The sequence below is a fragment of the Equus asinus genome, chromosome 6 (genome assembly GCF_041296235.1).
Source record: "Equus asinus isolate D_3611 breed Donkey chromosome 6, EquAss-T2T_v2, whole genome shotgun sequence".
NCBI classification, from domain to species: Eukaryota; Metazoa; Chordata; class Mammalia; order Perissodactyla; family Equidae; genus Equus; species Equus asinus.
The window spans coordinates 20,116,176-20,133,279 of record NC_091795.1 but is presented as its reverse complement, the minus strand read 5'-3'; the positions used below and the strand labels follow the sequence as shown (position 1 = coordinate 20,133,279).

At 37.3% G+C, this 17,104-nt stretch overlaps 1 protein-coding gene across 5 annotated transcripts in view; it reads left to right on the top strand.

Moving 5' to 3' along the window:
- ANAPC1 (anaphase promoting complex subunit 1) overlaps window positions 1-17,104 on the top strand; it is a 109,440-nt gene that overhangs the window by 45,428 nt on the left and 46,908 nt on the right. For all 5 annotated transcript variants that reach the window (XM_070511759.1, XM_070511757.1, XM_070511760.1 and 2 more), the window contains 6 exons: window positions 1,007-1,185; window positions 3,499-3,713; window positions 5,881-5,999; window positions 10,681-10,952; window positions 13,546-13,780; window positions 15,798-15,889. In XM_070511759.1, coding sequence (XP_070367860.1) covers window positions 1,007-1,185; window positions 3,499-3,713; window positions 5,881-5,999; window positions 10,681-10,952; window positions 13,546-13,780; window positions 15,798-15,889 — 1,112 coding nt within the window. The remainder of the gene's footprint in view (window positions 1-1,006; window positions 1,186-3,498; window positions 3,714-5,880; window positions 6,000-10,680; window positions 10,953-13,545; window positions 13,781-15,797; window positions 15,890-17,104) is intronic.

The following is a 17,104-nucleotide window of genomic DNA, read 5'->3' as shown; positions in this document are numbered from 1 at the left end:
TGTTTTGTTTTGTTTCTGTGGAAGATTGGCCCTGCACTAGCATCTGTTGTATTTCTTGAGAACATTAATAGTGTAGTAGAGGGCGATTGTGTATCTACTCCTGCATGGTATCCTCTTCCCACACACCCCTACCTAAATTTTGTATTACTTTCTGTTGTTTTTTTTTTGTAGTTTTATCATCTTTATATTTTGCTTAGTATTGTCTGTTTTTGAACTTGTATGTAAAGGGACGTAGATGTAAATATGTTTTATTTCCTTCACTCAATGTTACTTTTTAAAGGTTCTTCCATACTGACTTATGTAGCAGTAGGTCATTCATTTTCTCTGCTATAAAACCCATTGTTTGACTATATCACAACTTATATATCCATTCTATTGATGATTACAGTTATTCTGTTTCCTCCCTTCCCTTTTTTTGCCGTAATGAAACAACATTGCTGATGAATATTTTAATGCTTGTGTCCTGGTGCACATGTGCACAAGATTCTTCTGTATGGCTGTTGATGGACCATAGGGGTGGATCTGTCTGTACATGCCAGATGTTTCCCAAAATAGTTGACCAGTTTGTGCCACCACTAACTGTGGCTGAGAATTAATCTTGCCCTGCAGAGTTGCTAACAGTTGGTGTTGATTGACCCCAATATTTGTCTGTCAAGTGAGTGTGAAATTATATTTCTAAGTGCTTTTAACTTGCATTTCCCTGATCACTCATTGTATAGTGCATATTTTTATATCCTTGTTGACCATTTGTGTTTCCTCTTTGGAAAATATCTGTCTGTCCTTTGTGTTTTTCCAATTTGATTGTCTTTTTCTTAAGGATTTTAGGAGTTCTTTAAAGAGACCTTTTATACCAATCCCTGATGTCAACATGCTAGTCTAGTAGTAAGATGAATGAAACAAAGTTCTTTCTTACTTGTCAGGATAGATTTTACTAATTTCAGTGGAAGTATAATTAGGACAGTGGTAAGTCTAAATGAAAAATTTTCTCCCTTCATTTCGCCATAAGGTTTCACTTTAAGAGACTTGGAAACTCTTCCCTTCGGAATTGCTCTTCCCATCAGAGATGCAATTTATCACTGTCGCGAGCAGCCTGCTTCAGACTGGCCAGAAGCTGTCTGTCTCTTGATTGGACGTCAAGATCTTTCCAAGCAGGCCTGCGAAGGAAACTTACCTAAAGGGAAATCTGTGAGTGTCAACGTAGAAAGTTCAAAGTTCAGTTTTAGCTTCAATAAAATCCAAGTAGAAATGTTTTTCATTTTCCTTTGAATCTTTTTGCAAGTGTGTATATCTGATTGTCTTTTATATTATATGCAAGATGGGGTTTATAATTGGACAGATCTTTTCAATTGTAAATTGAACGTGGGAACAGGAGACTTTGTGAATGCTCTGTCTTGCCAGATCTTTCTTTGCCTTGAGTCAGGACAAGTGCTGAGCCAGTAGAGCAACTGCCGTGATTGATTCCCTGCTTGTATCGTATTGGTGGTTAACTATTTTGTAATTATCATCTAGAACAAGGGAGAGCACATATATCCTGAATCTGAATAGTTAATATATAACCATTTTCTCTTTCATACTTTTGTGATGTGTTGAATTTTTTGAATTTAACCTTTACATAGGTGTAAATATATTTATTTAATTACATAAAACTGAAGCCCCAGGAAAAGGATTTTTTGGTAAGGGCAGGCACTCAAGTTGTCCCACCTGAAATACTGTCCTTCGTCAGTCTTCAGATCTGCTTTTTTTTTTAAGACTGGGTTCTAAGAAGCCTACAAATAGAAAGTGAAATATGTCATTACTCTACAATTCTCTCTCCTTTTAAAATTAGCCTCTTTTAAAACTTACTTAAAAATGGAACTTTTAAATCTTATTCTAGAATTCCAATTAACTTAAAAAAAAAATGAACGGTAGCATTGCATTGCCCTGAGGATCAGGGAGGATTCAGGGATGGTTGTTCCACTCCTGGTGTCTCTCCTACTTTGTTTATGTCTCTGAGAAAACTGCAAATTTAGCTATTTTTTATTAGCTTTTGAACCAACACATAGTAATTTGTGCATTGTAACTGTTTCTAATGTTTAGGTCTTAGGCTATTTAATGCTTCTTCAGAGCCTCTGTCAAAATTTTTTCCTAAGATCAGAGTTGCCTAAAGGATCCACGACAGAAGCAGTTTCCATGGGGATCTGATCTCCAGCAGGGTTGTCTCAGCTCATCTCTCTTTTAATCTGCACTTAAATGACAACTCTTAGTTGAATTAGTGTTTGTCCTGTTTTAAACAGAAAACCAAGTTTTTTTTGCTAATAATGTGGTTATCCTTTCCTTGACCAAGATAAGGTTTTAGCATTTAGACCTCTTTTGTTACTATGAGTGGGAGCAATTTAACATCATTAGCACTAAAACCAAATGGTATTAATAATCATTCATCTGTATTTAAATGTCATTTTAAGTAATTCTGTCTGAATTCAATTTATTCAGTTATTTGAGGCTATATTTTATGGCTAATCTCATGTAAATTCAATTTTTCAGCTCTTTGAGTCTGTATTTTATAGCTAACTCACCCATTAGAATATAGTGTCCTTTAAAATTAGATATTCCATAGGAATCATTCTTTTTATGAACTAAGCGATTATCTTAGTTCTATTTGCCATTATTATTTTCAGGCTAATGTTACTTCCACATTAAATGTTGCAGAACTTTAGTGTTCTAACTAGGAGTGCTTAATCTTTTCTTAAAGGAGTATAAAACTCTTTTTGGGAGAAAGTGAGAAGATTTCATGCTATTCTCGTGTGTTTGAGTCTGATTGAATTACTTGGACTGGGAAGGCTTATATTAAAACACATGCTGAGCGTCTGAGGACCGAATGATAATCAAGGAATTAATCTTCCCCACTTGTTTTGCTGTACTCAAATCTCTTTCAAGGATTTGTATTTGGAACATACTTATTAAAAAAAAGTGAAAACCAACCATTAGCCATTCTATTTAAAGTACTAGAGTAAGGAAGTATTGTCCACCTTCCTCCAGCCCTTGTTGTATATCCTTTCAGGTTGTTTTCTTCTGCTTATATTAATCAGAGATAATATTTAAATTAGTGTGGGTTCTTCAGTAATAGGAAGGGGGGGTTCATATTCTACTTGCAATAGGAACTAGAATTCATATTGCATGAAGTCATTTCCTTTTCGAGATGTTTAAGATACAGTTAGATTTTTATGGTTTCTTTAGAATGTTTCTCCAATGTAATCAGCCTCCTGACTATTGTCCTAAATTTAAACCTTTTCCCTTGACTCAATAAAGAATTTTCCCAAGTGGGCAATATAATTGTACTTTTAAAAAAGATTTCTAGGTTACAGTCCCAGTATACGTTGGGAACCCAGTCAGCCCTGGTTTGGAATACGTATTTTCTCTGTACTGATATAGTCTCGGTACATCATCCTATATATCCTCATGTTCAATAAGTGCGTGTGGACTGGTTTTTAAATTATTATTACAGCCAAGTCTGTTACTCAGGTGCTCTCATCAGATGTTCCTTCAGGAACAGAAACTGAGGAGGAAGATGATGGCATGAATGACATGAATCAGGAGGTTATGTCGTTAATATGGAGTGAAGATCTAAGGGTGCAGGATGTGCGAAGGCTTCTTCAAAGTGCGCATCCTGTCCGTGTCAATGTAGTGCAGTACCCAGAACTCAGTGACCACGAGTTCATTGAGGAGAAAGAAAACAGGTAAAGGAGAACACGTCGTTATCTCTTGGCAGAGTTTTTTAAATGCAAAACACCATAAAAAGATACCTTAAAGTACTTTGTATTTTAAGTTTTTATCCAACCTCGGTAAACCATACATGTTTCAACACATTTTGGTATTTGGTGACGTAAGTGTTGTGTTTCAGCTGTATGCTGTTTAGAAAAGGTGAAACTGAAACCATTGTGCTTGTAGTTAAGAATTTACAAATAAAGCAAAACAGTGAACTCATTCTTCTCTATCTCGATCAGGAAAATATTTTGAGGTGTTTTGTTGTTTTTTTTTTTAAGTGTAGTTTAAACTTATACCAGTATTTTTTCTTTTTTGGATGTGATAGGTAATACTGTATAAGCCTTCTTTCCTGCCGTCCTCTAACATAGTATATCCCTTGATGAATTCTAAGACTCAGTAGTAACCAAAGTCATGTGCCTGGGACATTCCAGAACTGTTGCTTTGGGACAGTTCAACTTATATTTTAAAGTTCTCTCCTGTCTTTGTATTTTGCCTTGTCTCTCTCACCTGTCATTTTTCTGCCACTATTCTCTGGTTCTCCGTACTTTACTTACAGTGGTACTGCTTCAAGGGGAAGGACTGGCCACACTTAGCCCCAGCCTGATGAAGAACTGAGTTAGTCCTAGTCTCCCCATCACTGTTCCTCTCCATATGTACCCAGGTATTAGTCACCTGTAAATGAGGAGATGGAGTGATGGGGAATTCGGATGAGAGCATAGTAGTTATGACATGGGCTCTGGAGCCAAGCTTGGCCACTGTCTGCTGGCTGACTTTGGATGAGTTACTTACCCTCTTCCTGTCTCAGTTGCCTCAACTGTAAGAATAGGCAGGAGTGTTGTATTCATATGACATAGAGTTGCTCTTTTTATCGCTGAGTTATTTCTATGTAGTACCCTAGCCAGTACATAGTAAAGCTCAGTGCAGTCAACCATTATTAACAGAGTTCATTGACTGTGATGCTATTTTTTTTTTTACTTTTTAATATCTCTGAAATCAGAATATGTTTTTCAGTTAGTAGGTGTTAGAGTTTAATTGGCAATTTTTTTTCTTTCTTTGTACCTCATGAAATAATGCATCTTATACTTAGTGGCATCTTAAATGGAAGAGATACACTATTACTGTTTTCACTATTATAATTTTATGGATTATGTGTAAGGTTTCTGCTAAAAAATTCTATGGGATATAGCTTCCCGGCCTTGAATTTGCCTAATTCTAGATTAGCATGAGTGAGTGTTCCCAAAGAATCTTAGGACAGCAGAATTTTCCTCCCTAAAGAACTAGAAAAGCAGCTATATGTATGTATATTTAGGGAGAGAGCATGTTTGTCAATAGCGTTGTCTGCAGAGAAAATGTTAGCCTCTGAAGGGATATTTCTGTGTCTTTAAATATAACTTGTGTTAAGAGTTTCCTGGTTATAAGTGCTCCTACTTCAACAATTTGTTTGATTTTGTTTTAAGCAGCTGTGTGGAGTGTGATTTATTTTAACATAGAAACAAGTGAAAGAGTAATGTGTCAGTTTCAAAGTATAGCCTGTAGAAGCATTTTAACTTTGAACATAACTGATATGTAGTGCTATTAGTTCTATAAATCCTAGCCTTCATGTAAGTGAAACTAAGTCTGTATTTCCCTGGAGACACTAAAGTCCACTGACCTTCAGTTTAGGGACTCCCTTTCCTTCCTTGTGTACAGGCCACAGAGCTGCCTCTCCTGAGGCTGTATTGCCAAAAAGCATAGGAGAAGCATCCCAGCGTACTGAGGGCAGCTAGGCTGAAAGTAACACGATGAGGAAACCCAAAAAGTAGAAATTTCCTTTGGGAGGGTTAGCATCAGTTAGAGTGGAATTTTTGGTTTCTCTTTTTGGATACCTAGGGAGAGTAGGCTTGGTTTATAGACCAGCTGGTTTTCATCAAAGCAAACATGAGACAGAAGAAAGGAAATGTGTCTCCCTCTTAGAGTTTCTAATTGGAACAAGAGTATTAAAATGAGCATAACTGTGTTAGATGATTCATCCACATCTTTCTATGGGTTTGCTTTGATGTGACTTCTTAGAACCATTCCTTCTTTTGAAATACTTGCCTACCGATTCCATTCCATTTATGTTTTGCTTAAAATTTTTTCACGTTTTAATTGTAATTATAGATTGCTCCAGTTGTGTCAGCGAACTATGGCCCTTCCCGTAGGACGAGGAATGTTTACCTTGTTTTCATACCATCCTGTTCCAACGGAACCGTTGCCTATTCCTAAATTGAATCTGACTGGTATGTTAAAAATTCTGGGCTCAAAGAGAAAGGAAAATGATTGTGTGTATATTTAGTGGAGTTCTTTTGAAATATTTTAGTTAAAACCAAATAAATGTTCTTTCTATCCCCAGTGATTTTAAATATTGTTAATAGCTACTGTAGCAGTTATCAAAGCCCAAATAGCCAAATCAAACTAAACATTGAGGGAAATAGAATGTACCCAATTACCGGTTTTTGCTTTTAATGAGACCTTTTCAAGATATAAAAAGCAACTTAGGAAAGTTTAGAAAGATATTGATAATAGTGAGATTATTGAACTTTTAAATAATCTTAAAGTGTAATATGTAAAAATATTTAGTCTTAAAATGTCTTGTTATGTCTTATTATGAATATATGATTTTGTACAAAAACTAGAAAATATACTAAGCAAAAGGAGAAAAAAACAGTCACTTATAGCAAGTCCTACTTGTCAGAGTTCACCAGTGTTAACATTTTGATTTATATATTTCCCAGTTTTGTTTCTCCATTTTAGAATTTTATATTTGATTATCAGAAAAATCTGTTTTAGAAATTGTTTTTAAAATTTACCATATAGTGAGCATCCTTCCATATCTAGCATATGTATGTATACAATTATGTATGTGTATGTATGTATTATGTACACATATTTTTAATCAACAGCTTTGTTTTTATTTGCTCCAGAGTATTTCATTTAATGGAATACAGTTTATATAAACAACCTGATATTGTTGGAAATTACCGTTTTTTGCTATTATAAACATAGCAAAATGTTGAGATATATTCATTTTATTTAGGATAATTGCTTAGAAGTAGAGTTCTTAGGATAGCAATATTTAAAAGCTTTGATGTAACATACTGTCAAATGCCTTTCTGGTTGGCTGCATAAGTTTTTACTTCTGCCAGATAGAAGTGTGCTCATTTCCCAGTATTATTGATTACCATGGATTTTGCAGTGCCTGTCCCACCTGATGCTGATTTGAGTGTGTTCTAAAGGTGACAGATGTGTACAGTTGAAATTATCATTGAAAATCCTTTAAAGTATATGTGATTTTGTGAGACTTGTGCACAGTGTGTATATGACGCATGCAGTAATGTATAGTATGTAATATATGCAAATATAATTCCACAATATTTTAAGTTATGTAAATTAAAAATCCAGGGTCCTGCTCAGATTTGTAAAGAGCTGGTGCTTTTTGCATCATGTGGAAAGTGAGATCAGCTGAGTGAAGAACACATCCTCCCCTGCCCCCCTACCCCCCCCCCCCCCCCCCGCCAGCTCCCATATCACAGCTGTTCTGGGGCCCTAATCTCATTGAGAGGCACCGCAAGCAGAGTTACCTTCAACATTTTAATTGTTCTCTCTCTTAGAGATAAAGCAACTATAGCAAGATTGAATCTTGATGGAGAGCATGGTATACAGGTGTTCATTTTATTAGGCTTTCAACTATTTGAATGTTTTCATATAAAAAGTTTGGGTTAAAAAGAGAACAATCTTATGCAAAACTGACAAATGTTAAAATCTCTTAAATCTGGGCAGTGATGCTTGGGTGGGTATTAAAAAATGGTATGATGTTAATCCAAAGTTTTATTCTTTTAGACATTCTGGTAGACTCCCTCCCCCAAAAAGATTATCTTGTTTAATACTAAACTAATTTAGGAAAAAATATTTTCTTAAAATATTTCCTTAACTTGCACTGATATGGCCTGTGGTACTTTTTTTTTTTGGTGAGGATATTGGCCCTGAGCTAACATCCATTGCTAATCTTTCTCTTTGCTGAGGAAGATTAGCCCTGGGGCTGGCCCTGGCGAGTGGTTAAGTTCACTCGCTCCGCTTCGTCAGCCCAGGGTTTCACTGGTTCGAATCCTGGGCGCGGACATGGCACTGCTCATCAGGCCACGCTGAGGCAGCATCCCACATGCCACAACTAGAAGGACCCACAACTAAAAATACACAACTATGTGCCGAGGGGCTTTGGAGAAAAAGGAAAAATAAAATCTTTAAAAAAAAAAAAAAAAAAAAGAAAAGATTAGCCCTGAGCTAACATCAATGTCCATCTTCCTCTCTTTTGTTTACGGGATGCCGTCACAGCTTGGCTTGATGAGTGGTACATGGGGCTGCTCTTGGGATCCGAACCTGTGAACCCTGGGCAACCGAAGTGGAGCATGTGAATTTAACCACTACACCACCGGGCCGGCCCCTGGCCTACTGTACTTCTGTATGTTGTTATTCTTATTGAAGAAAAGTTGCTTTAGCTTTTGCTTTCACTTTCTCTTGTGTGTAAATATTATTTCATCTACATATGACGAGTTGTTTTAGAAAGTACACTTGTTTTTTCATTATTAATCTTTGCCTTTTTTTTTTGTTTTTTTAAAGGTTTTATTTTTCTTTTTTCTCCCCAAAGCTCCCCAGTACATAGTTCTATATATTTTAGCTGTGGGTCCTTCTAGTTGTGGTACGTGGGACGCCACCTCAGCATGGCCTGATGAATGGTGCCATGTCTGCACCTGTGATTTGAATTGGTGAAATCTTGGGCCACCTCAGCAAAGCGCACGAACTTAACCACTCGGCCACGTGGCCAGCCCCTAATCTCTGCCTTTTTTGAGAAAGTAAACATATAACACATGAACTTCTCACTCAGTATGGTACTGTCATGCACCAGCATTTGAGTTAGCTCTTAGGTACAAAAAGCAAGTGGTAAAAACAAACATATTTTACTTTGTGCTTGTGTTTGTGTATATGTGTGTACACACCACAAATAAGATACTCTGTGTCTATGTAAAATTTATTATACATGACTTTCAGAACTCTCTGAAACCATATTTTCAAACCTTACAGTGAAGTGTATAATTTTATTTGGTATTTAGAATGTTTACTTTAAATGTTCATCTATGACTTGAGTTAATACAGAATATTAAAAGTATAAAAAGAATTCAAAAAAAAGAATTCAGTATTTGCCTGTACACAGTGTAGATCAAACCAAAAGACTCAAGAAAAGGAATTCAAAGCGAGTGTAGCATCATGAACATTTACTTTACATTGCTCTTAAATAAATTGACCATAAAATTAAATTTAGTAAATACTCTTTTATGGTTCACTAAGTAACACAAGTCTGTAAAGTGATGCTTTTTATATAGCTATCTCTGAAGGCAGTTTGACGTTTTTAACAGTAGCATGGTATTAGGTGTCTACAGCCAGCCCTGGTGGTCCTGTGGTTAAGTCGGTGTTCTCACTGCAGTGGCCTGGGTTTGTTTCCCAGTCAGGAAACACACCACCTGTCTGTCGGTTGTCATACTGTGGTGGCTGCCTGTTGCTGTGATGCTGAAACTTAGGCCACTGGTATTTGAAATACCAGCAGGGTCACCCATGGTGGGCAGGTTTCACTAGAGCTTCCAGACTAAGATGGATGAGGAAGAAGGACCTGGCCACCCACTTCCAAAAAAAATTGGCCATGAAAACCCTATGAATAGCAGCAGAGCATTGTCTGATATAGTGCCAGAAGATGGGTGGATGGCACAAAAAAGACCAGGCAGGGTGTGACTTTGCTGTACATAGGATTGCTTGGAGTCAGAATGGACTCGACGGCACTAACAACAACAAAAATATATATAGAGAGAGAGATGAGCATATATAGATAAGAGATAAAGATAGAGCAAATTGTGAAGGGTCTTTTCTCTCTCTCTCTTTTTTTTTTTTTTAAGGAAGATTAGCCTTGAGCTAACATCTGCTGTCAGTCCTCCTCTTTTTGCTGAGGAATACTGGCCCTGAGCTAACATTCGTGCCTATCTTCCTCTACTTTATATGTGGGACGCCTGCTACAGCTTGGCTTGCCATGCAGTGCCGTGTGCACATCTGGGATCTGAACTGGTGAACCCCAGGCCACCAAAGCGGAACGTGTGAACTTAACCGCTGTGCCACTGGGCTGGCCCTGGCCTTGTCTCTTTTTTAAAATGTCAATTTTCCTTAACGTCTAGAGGAAAATATGGGATGGCATATTTGAAACTAACCTCAGTGTTATCAATCATGTCGGGATTTATTATTCATATAATTTAACTGTGATATAGTTTTCATTTTATTTTATTACTTTTTTAAAGTTTTGCTGAGGAAGATTTGCCCTGAGCTAACATCTGATCCCAGTCTTCCTCTTTTTACTTGAGGAAGATTCACCCTGACCTAATATCTGTGCTGGTTTTCCTCTACTTTGTGTATGGGTGGCCACCACAGCATGGCCGCCAATGAGTGGTGTAGGTCCCTGCTCAGGGTCTGAACCTGCGCCACCGAAGTGGAGTACACCCATGGTTAAATTAGGCCACAGGGCTGGCCCCTCAGTTTACTTTTTAATAAGCTTCCTGCTGTTTGAAAGAAATATTTCAAAGCAGTGGGTATCCTAATCAGATCTGTATAAAGTTAAGTTGGTATTAGTTATCTTGTAGCTCCATGTATTTTAACAAAAAGCACAATGAATTATTTTAAACAATTGAAGTTTTCTACCTTGCATCAAGTTTGATTCACATGTATACAAATTTAAGTACTCATTGTAACATAGGTATCATCCCAGGTACAAGGGGGTTAAGGGTTTCAAATGTAGAAAAAATAATCTCTTCTCAAAAATGTCAATTTAACAACTTTGGCTTTGTGAAATTTTATTCTGTCAATTTTAAATCTCATTTGCCTGAATAGGGCGGGCCCCTCCTCGGAACACAACAGTAGACCTTAACAGTGGAAACATTGATGTGCCTCCCAACATGACAAGCTGGGCCAGCTTCCACAATGGCGTGGCTGCCGGCCTGAAGATAGCTCCCGCCTCCCAGATCGACTCAGCTTGGATTGTTTATAATAAGCCCAAGCATGCCGAGTTAGCCAACGAATATGCTGGCTTTCTCATGGCCCTGGGTCTGAATGGGCACCTTACCAAGCTGGCTACTCTCAATATCCATGACTACTTGACCAAGGTGAGAACTTGCGCTCCTAGCTCCTGGCATTGTACCTCACCTCGGCTGCTACCGTAACTCCTGATAGTTCTGTGTGCCCTTCCATTCTTCTCATAGCTGGCAGAGTAATCTTTCTGAAGCGTAAATTGGAATGTATCACTTGCCTGGTCAAAACTGTTGAGTGACCTAGCATTGCTCTTAATGTGTGTTCTGGGAATCTGTGTGATTCTGCTTCTCCAGCCTTTGTGCCACTCTTCCCCTTGCTCCCCACATTCCAGTCACAGGGACTGGCCATTTTAGCTCCTTGGCAAACCAGACTCTTCCACTTCAGAGTTTGGCAAAACAAACTCTTCCTCTTGGCGTAAACTCTTCCACTTTTATGCTATAAAAATTCACCCATTTAATAAGCCACATAGAGAAGGCCAGTCTCTGTATGACTCCACTCCTATGAGGAATTTAAAAATGCAGACAGAGAACAGATTAGTGGCAACGGGGGGAAAGGTGGTTAGGGGGCGGGCACAAAGGGTGAAGGGGTGTACCTACTACACGACTGACAAACAGTAGTGTACAACTGAAATTTCACAAGATTGTAACCTATCATTAACTCAATAAAAATTTTTAAAAAAATTCACCCATTTAAGGTATACAACTGGTTTTTAGTATATTGACAGAGTTGTGCATCCCTTAGCACTCACTGTTCACTTTAGAACATCTTCATCACTCCATAAAGGAAACTTATACCCTGTAGCAGTTGCTCTCTGTTCCCTTCTCCCTCCAGCCCTTCACAATTACTGATCTACTTTCCATCTGTATGGATTTGGTGATTTTTAACCTTTTTTATAAATGGAATCACACAATATGTGGTCTTTTATGACTCGTTTCTTACCATGTTTTCAAGGTTCATCCATCTTGTACCATGTATCAGCACTTTATTCCTTTTTACTGCTGAATAGATATTCCATTGTGTGGATATACCATATTTTATCCATTCACCAGTTGATGGATATTTGGGTTATTTTTACTTTTTGGCTATTATGAATAATGCTGCTATAAACATGTACACATTTATGTGTGGATGTATGTTTTCATTTCTCTTGGGTATATTCCAAGGAGTGGAATATACCCAAGGAGTGCTGGGTCATATGGTAACTCTTTGTTTAAGTTTTTGAGGAACTACCAGTCTCTTTCCAGAGTAACTGCACCATTTTACAATCCCACCAGCAATACATAAGGGTTCCAATTTCTCCACATTCTTGCCATGCTTGTTATTGTCTGTCTTCTTATAGTAGCTCTTCATTGTGCCTTTGATTCACGCTTCCCTGGTGGCTAATGATGTTGAACATCTTTTCATGTATTCCTAGGCCATTCGTATATCTTCTTTGGAGAAGTATCTATTTAAACTTTTGCTTAATTTTTTTTTCTTTTGTGAGGAATATTGGCCCTGAGCTAACATCTGTTGCCAATCTTCCTCTTTTTGCTTGAGAAAGATTGTTACTGAGCTAAGATCTGTGCCAGTCTTCCTCTATTTTATGTGGGACACCACCACAGTGTGTCTTGACGAGTGGTGCTAGGTATGTGCCTGGGATCTGAACCTGCAAACCTGGGCTGCTGAAGCGAAGCGTGCAAACTTAACCACCAGTCTGGCCTCGCCTTTGCTTATTTTTAAACTGAATTGTTTTTATTGTTGAGTTGTAAAGTTCTTTTATGTATTCTGAATACTAGGTCATTGGCAGATAAATGATCTGCAAAAATTTTCTCCCATTCCATGTGTTGTCTTTTTACTTTCTGATGGTGTCTTTGAAGCACAAAAGTTTTTAATTTTGATGAAATCCGGTTCATCTGTGTTTTCTTTGGTTGCTGTGCTTTTGGTGTCATATCTAAGGAGTCATTGCCTAACCCAAGGTCATGAAGATTTACACCTATGTTTTCTTCTAAGAGTTTTATAGCTTTAGGTCTTATATATAGTTCTGTGATCCATTTAGAGTTAATTTTTGTGTATAATGTAAGGAAGGGATCTAACTTCATTCTTTTGCATGTAACTTTACAGTTATTGCAATGCTGTTTTTTGAAAAGATATTTCTTTTCCCATTCCGTTATCTTGGCACCTTGTGGTCAATTGACCATCCATGTGAGAGTTTATTTCTGGATCATCTCAGAGCCGTTTACACATTGTTCTCTCACCTGACATCATTCTCTCTCACTTTCTAAAGTCGAGTGCCCTGCTTTCTGCCACTTTTCCTGGCTAATTTATACTCATCCTTCTGGTCCTATTGTAAATTTTATTTCTTTAGAGATTCCTAATAATTCTCCAGCCCCTCCAAATCTAAATTAGGCTCTTTTAAAATGCTCTTTCATATTACTTTGTACTTTTTTATTATACTACTTTTTAATAATATGCTGGTGTATTTTAGTTTAACACTTTTTTCCGCCCATTAGGGCACTAACTTTATGAGAGCAAGGACCATATCCGTGTAGTTTGCTCTTATATTCTTGGTGCTCTCATTGTGCCTGTCAGATAAAAGTACTTATTGAAAGTATTGACAGGCAATATTTTATTGGAAACTACATATTTGTTTTGGTAGTGACTTAAGTTTCATTCTCCTTTCTATCTTAGGGCCATGAAATGACAAGCATTGGACTCCTCCTTGGTGTTTCTGCTGCTAAACTAGGTACCATGGATATGTCGATTACTCGGCTTCTTAGCATTCACATTCCTGCTCTCCTGCCCCCAACGTCCACGGAGCTCGATGTTCCTCACAATGTCCAGGTGGCTGCAGTGGTTGGCATTGGCCTCGTGTATCAAGGGACAGCTCACAGGCATACTGCAGAAGTCCTGTTGGCTGAAATAGGTATGGCGTTAATAGTGCTGTGTCTTCGTAAGCATACATTTCCCATTGCACAGGAACCAAGATAAAAATGATAGTAAAATTATAAAAATTGAAAAATAGTAGCTTTTCTGAGGACAGGATGATGTGGTATTAAAACAAAAAACATAATAGAAAACTACAAGTAATGTTTTCCAAGGTTGATATTACCGTGCAGGTTATTAGTCTGCATATTTATTTGGTCAGCCCATTTTTGAGCTTCAGTGATCCCATTTAATTAAGGGGCCTCTGGTCTTAACCACATTCGTGAGCATGCTGTTTGTCTTGCTGTGTCTTTAGCAGGCAGAGTCTAAGGATGATCTGCACTTAAAATTTAAAGCTGCTTATTTATTTTGGTCCCTGAAAACACAGTGTTTATTCTGTTGGACAACAGCACTTCCAGGAGAATGGAAGTGATTGACTCCTGCTTTCCTCCTTTACGTATTGGAAGGTGTGTTAGTGATGAAATGCATTTTCTGTTTTTAATTGAGTCTAAACTTTTTGGAAGTCTGTTTTACCTGTTATCTTTTTCTGACAAATGCAAATGCTACTGGCATTATTACTGTGTTCAGTAATTTAGGTATATACTTACATGCCTTGTTCTTTCCTTTTGTGCGTATATTTCAGGGTATATTGTTGACAATATATTATTCTCTAGACTGATTGTATCAGTTAGCTATTGCTACAATAATGCTACATAACAAACAGCCACAAAATTGGTGGTGGTGCAGTGGTTAAGTTTGTACATTCCACTCCCCTGGCCCGGGGTTTGCTGGTTCAGATCCTGGGTGCAGACCTAGCACTGCTTGTCCAGCCATGCTGTGGCAGCCATCCCACATATAAAGCAGAGGAAGATGGGCACAGATGTTAGCTCAGGGCCAGTCTTCCTCAGCAAAGATGGGGAGGATTGGTGGCAAATGTTAGCTTAGGGCTAATCTTCCTCAGAAAAAAAGGCTGGCTTTTAAACCTTGTTCATCTACAAGGTAATTTAATATTCTTTACCTAAATCATAATGCTATATCATCATATAACCCCTCAGCCATAGCACATCTCTTTCATATTTTTTCTGGAGGATTTCATCTGGATTCACATGCATATGCTCTTTTATATCATTATAGTCAGAATGTGCATACTGTTTTTATGCTATCCTTTTCATATAGTGTCACAAATGTGTTTTGAAATTAATTTGTGTAATATCTCATTCAGTTGGTGTTCTATAAATTGCCTAATCATATTCTTATTTTCAGGACTTTTTAGGTTACTTCTGATTTTTTCCTGTTATACATATATATTACACTGATTACTTTTGTATAATATTTATTTTTTTCCTGGGGATAGAATCCCAGGAGCGTGAACTTTTTTTGGTTCACAAATATAAATGAGGGGTCTTTATATATAATACATTTTGCTGCCTTAAAGTGTAGGGTTAGAATTATGGAGTGCTCTTTTAAAAGTAGGAATTATACATTCAGCCAAACTTTTAGGATCAATACACAGAAATTCTCCCATAGTAGGGCTCAGTATTATATAGATTCAAAATATGTGTCTGGAAACATTATTTAACATGCTTAAAAACTTAAAGCAAATGTTCTTGCTGTCCATTGTTAGTATTTCAACATGTTTTCACCACATCTGATGAATGATTTGAAAACAAGAAAATAAAAAAAAATGCAAGAGATTAAAAATTGACTTTTCTTGAGCACCCGTCCCTTTAAATTTTTTTTCCTAAGTCTTGGTAATCTTTTTTTTAAATAAAATCCAAGATTTTACAGTATTTTAAAGTCACTGCTTTCAAATTGGCAGATAAAAGAACCATTTTGGGCTTTAGTTTATACTGAACTGACAGTTGTGGACACCATTTGTGATAATGTCATATCTTTCTGACTGGGGTTATATTGAACCCTTAGTTCTTATGTGACTTACTAGAAAGTTAACTCTAAAACTTTTATGAATTAGGATTTTAAGGAGGCAAGCTTGAACTGTGCTGTTTTCTGTTTTACAGGACGGCCCCCTGGTCCTGAAATGGAATACTGCACTGACAGAGAATCCTACTCTTTAGCTGCTGGCTTGGCCCTGGGCATGGTCTGCTTGGGGGTAAGACAGTCTGTGCCTTCCGATGCTTCAGTTACTTCATGTGCATGTTGAGACAAATAACCTTGACACTTTACTCTGAATAAGTACCACTCTGCCTGACTGTGACTTGACTTAACCTCATTCTCAGCTCTTTTTTCCTTCTGGATATTTTTCAAAGTGCTGATTTGGAAATGGAGAGAAATTGTAGTGATGAGTTGGGCTTTAAGCTTTCTTTCCCCCTGGCTTAGATATAAGTCTTCATGAATGAACTAAGGGAATGAAATTTCTCGAAAAGAGTTTGAGACGTAAGACGGAGAAGAAGTGACAGCTCACTCAGACAGAAAGCAAAATAGTGAAAATCTGTGTACGATGGGGAGCTTTAAGAGTCTGTAGTCATTGCTAGAGATAAACCATAACCTTCTTTTGGCACCCTGGTGTTCACTAGGTGTCCAGGAATGTTGTTGCCACAATAGCATTTGCTTTGTGACAGAATGCAGTATCTTTTTGACCCATCTTTAACACCATCCATGGGACATAGTGTAGAATTATCAAAAACATTTCATTAAATGACTATGTCAGCTGGAATGTGGGTCCTTGAAGAACCACCAGCATAGTGTTATACTGAAACTAAATTATATGAAGAAAGTTGACTGTTAGGTTTTTGACACTTCACATTTGACACATGGACTGAAGAGGCAGATGTTACAATGGAAAAGCATCATACTGGAAATTGGAACCTGAATTCTGGTCCTGACCAGCGAGTCATGACATTTAGTTGCACCGTAGTCTAGTGGTTGGGCAACTCCATAAGTTGTGGAGCCAAACTGCCTTCTTTTATATCCAGCTGTGCCACCTGCTAGCTTTGTAACCTTGGGCTTAACCTCTTTACGTCTCACTTTCGTCACCTATGAAATAGTAGCTATTTGATTATTGTCGTATTGAGAATTGTCGTATTAAGTGAGTTAATGCATGTTAAACACACAGAATAGTGCCTGCAACAGAGTAAGTGTTTAGTAAGTTATTTTTATTATTCTAATTATTGTTGTTGGAATAGTTTATAAGCACAGTAATGAAAGGATTCAGATGTTCATAGTTCAGGTGTTTCATTTATGTATGTCGTATTTTCTTTTTCTGTTAGTGCAGTTAACTGTGTATTGAAGCCTTTATGTATTTGGTGAAATGAAAGTACTAACTTGAACATATAAGTGTTATAATATTTAATGTGAATTATTAATA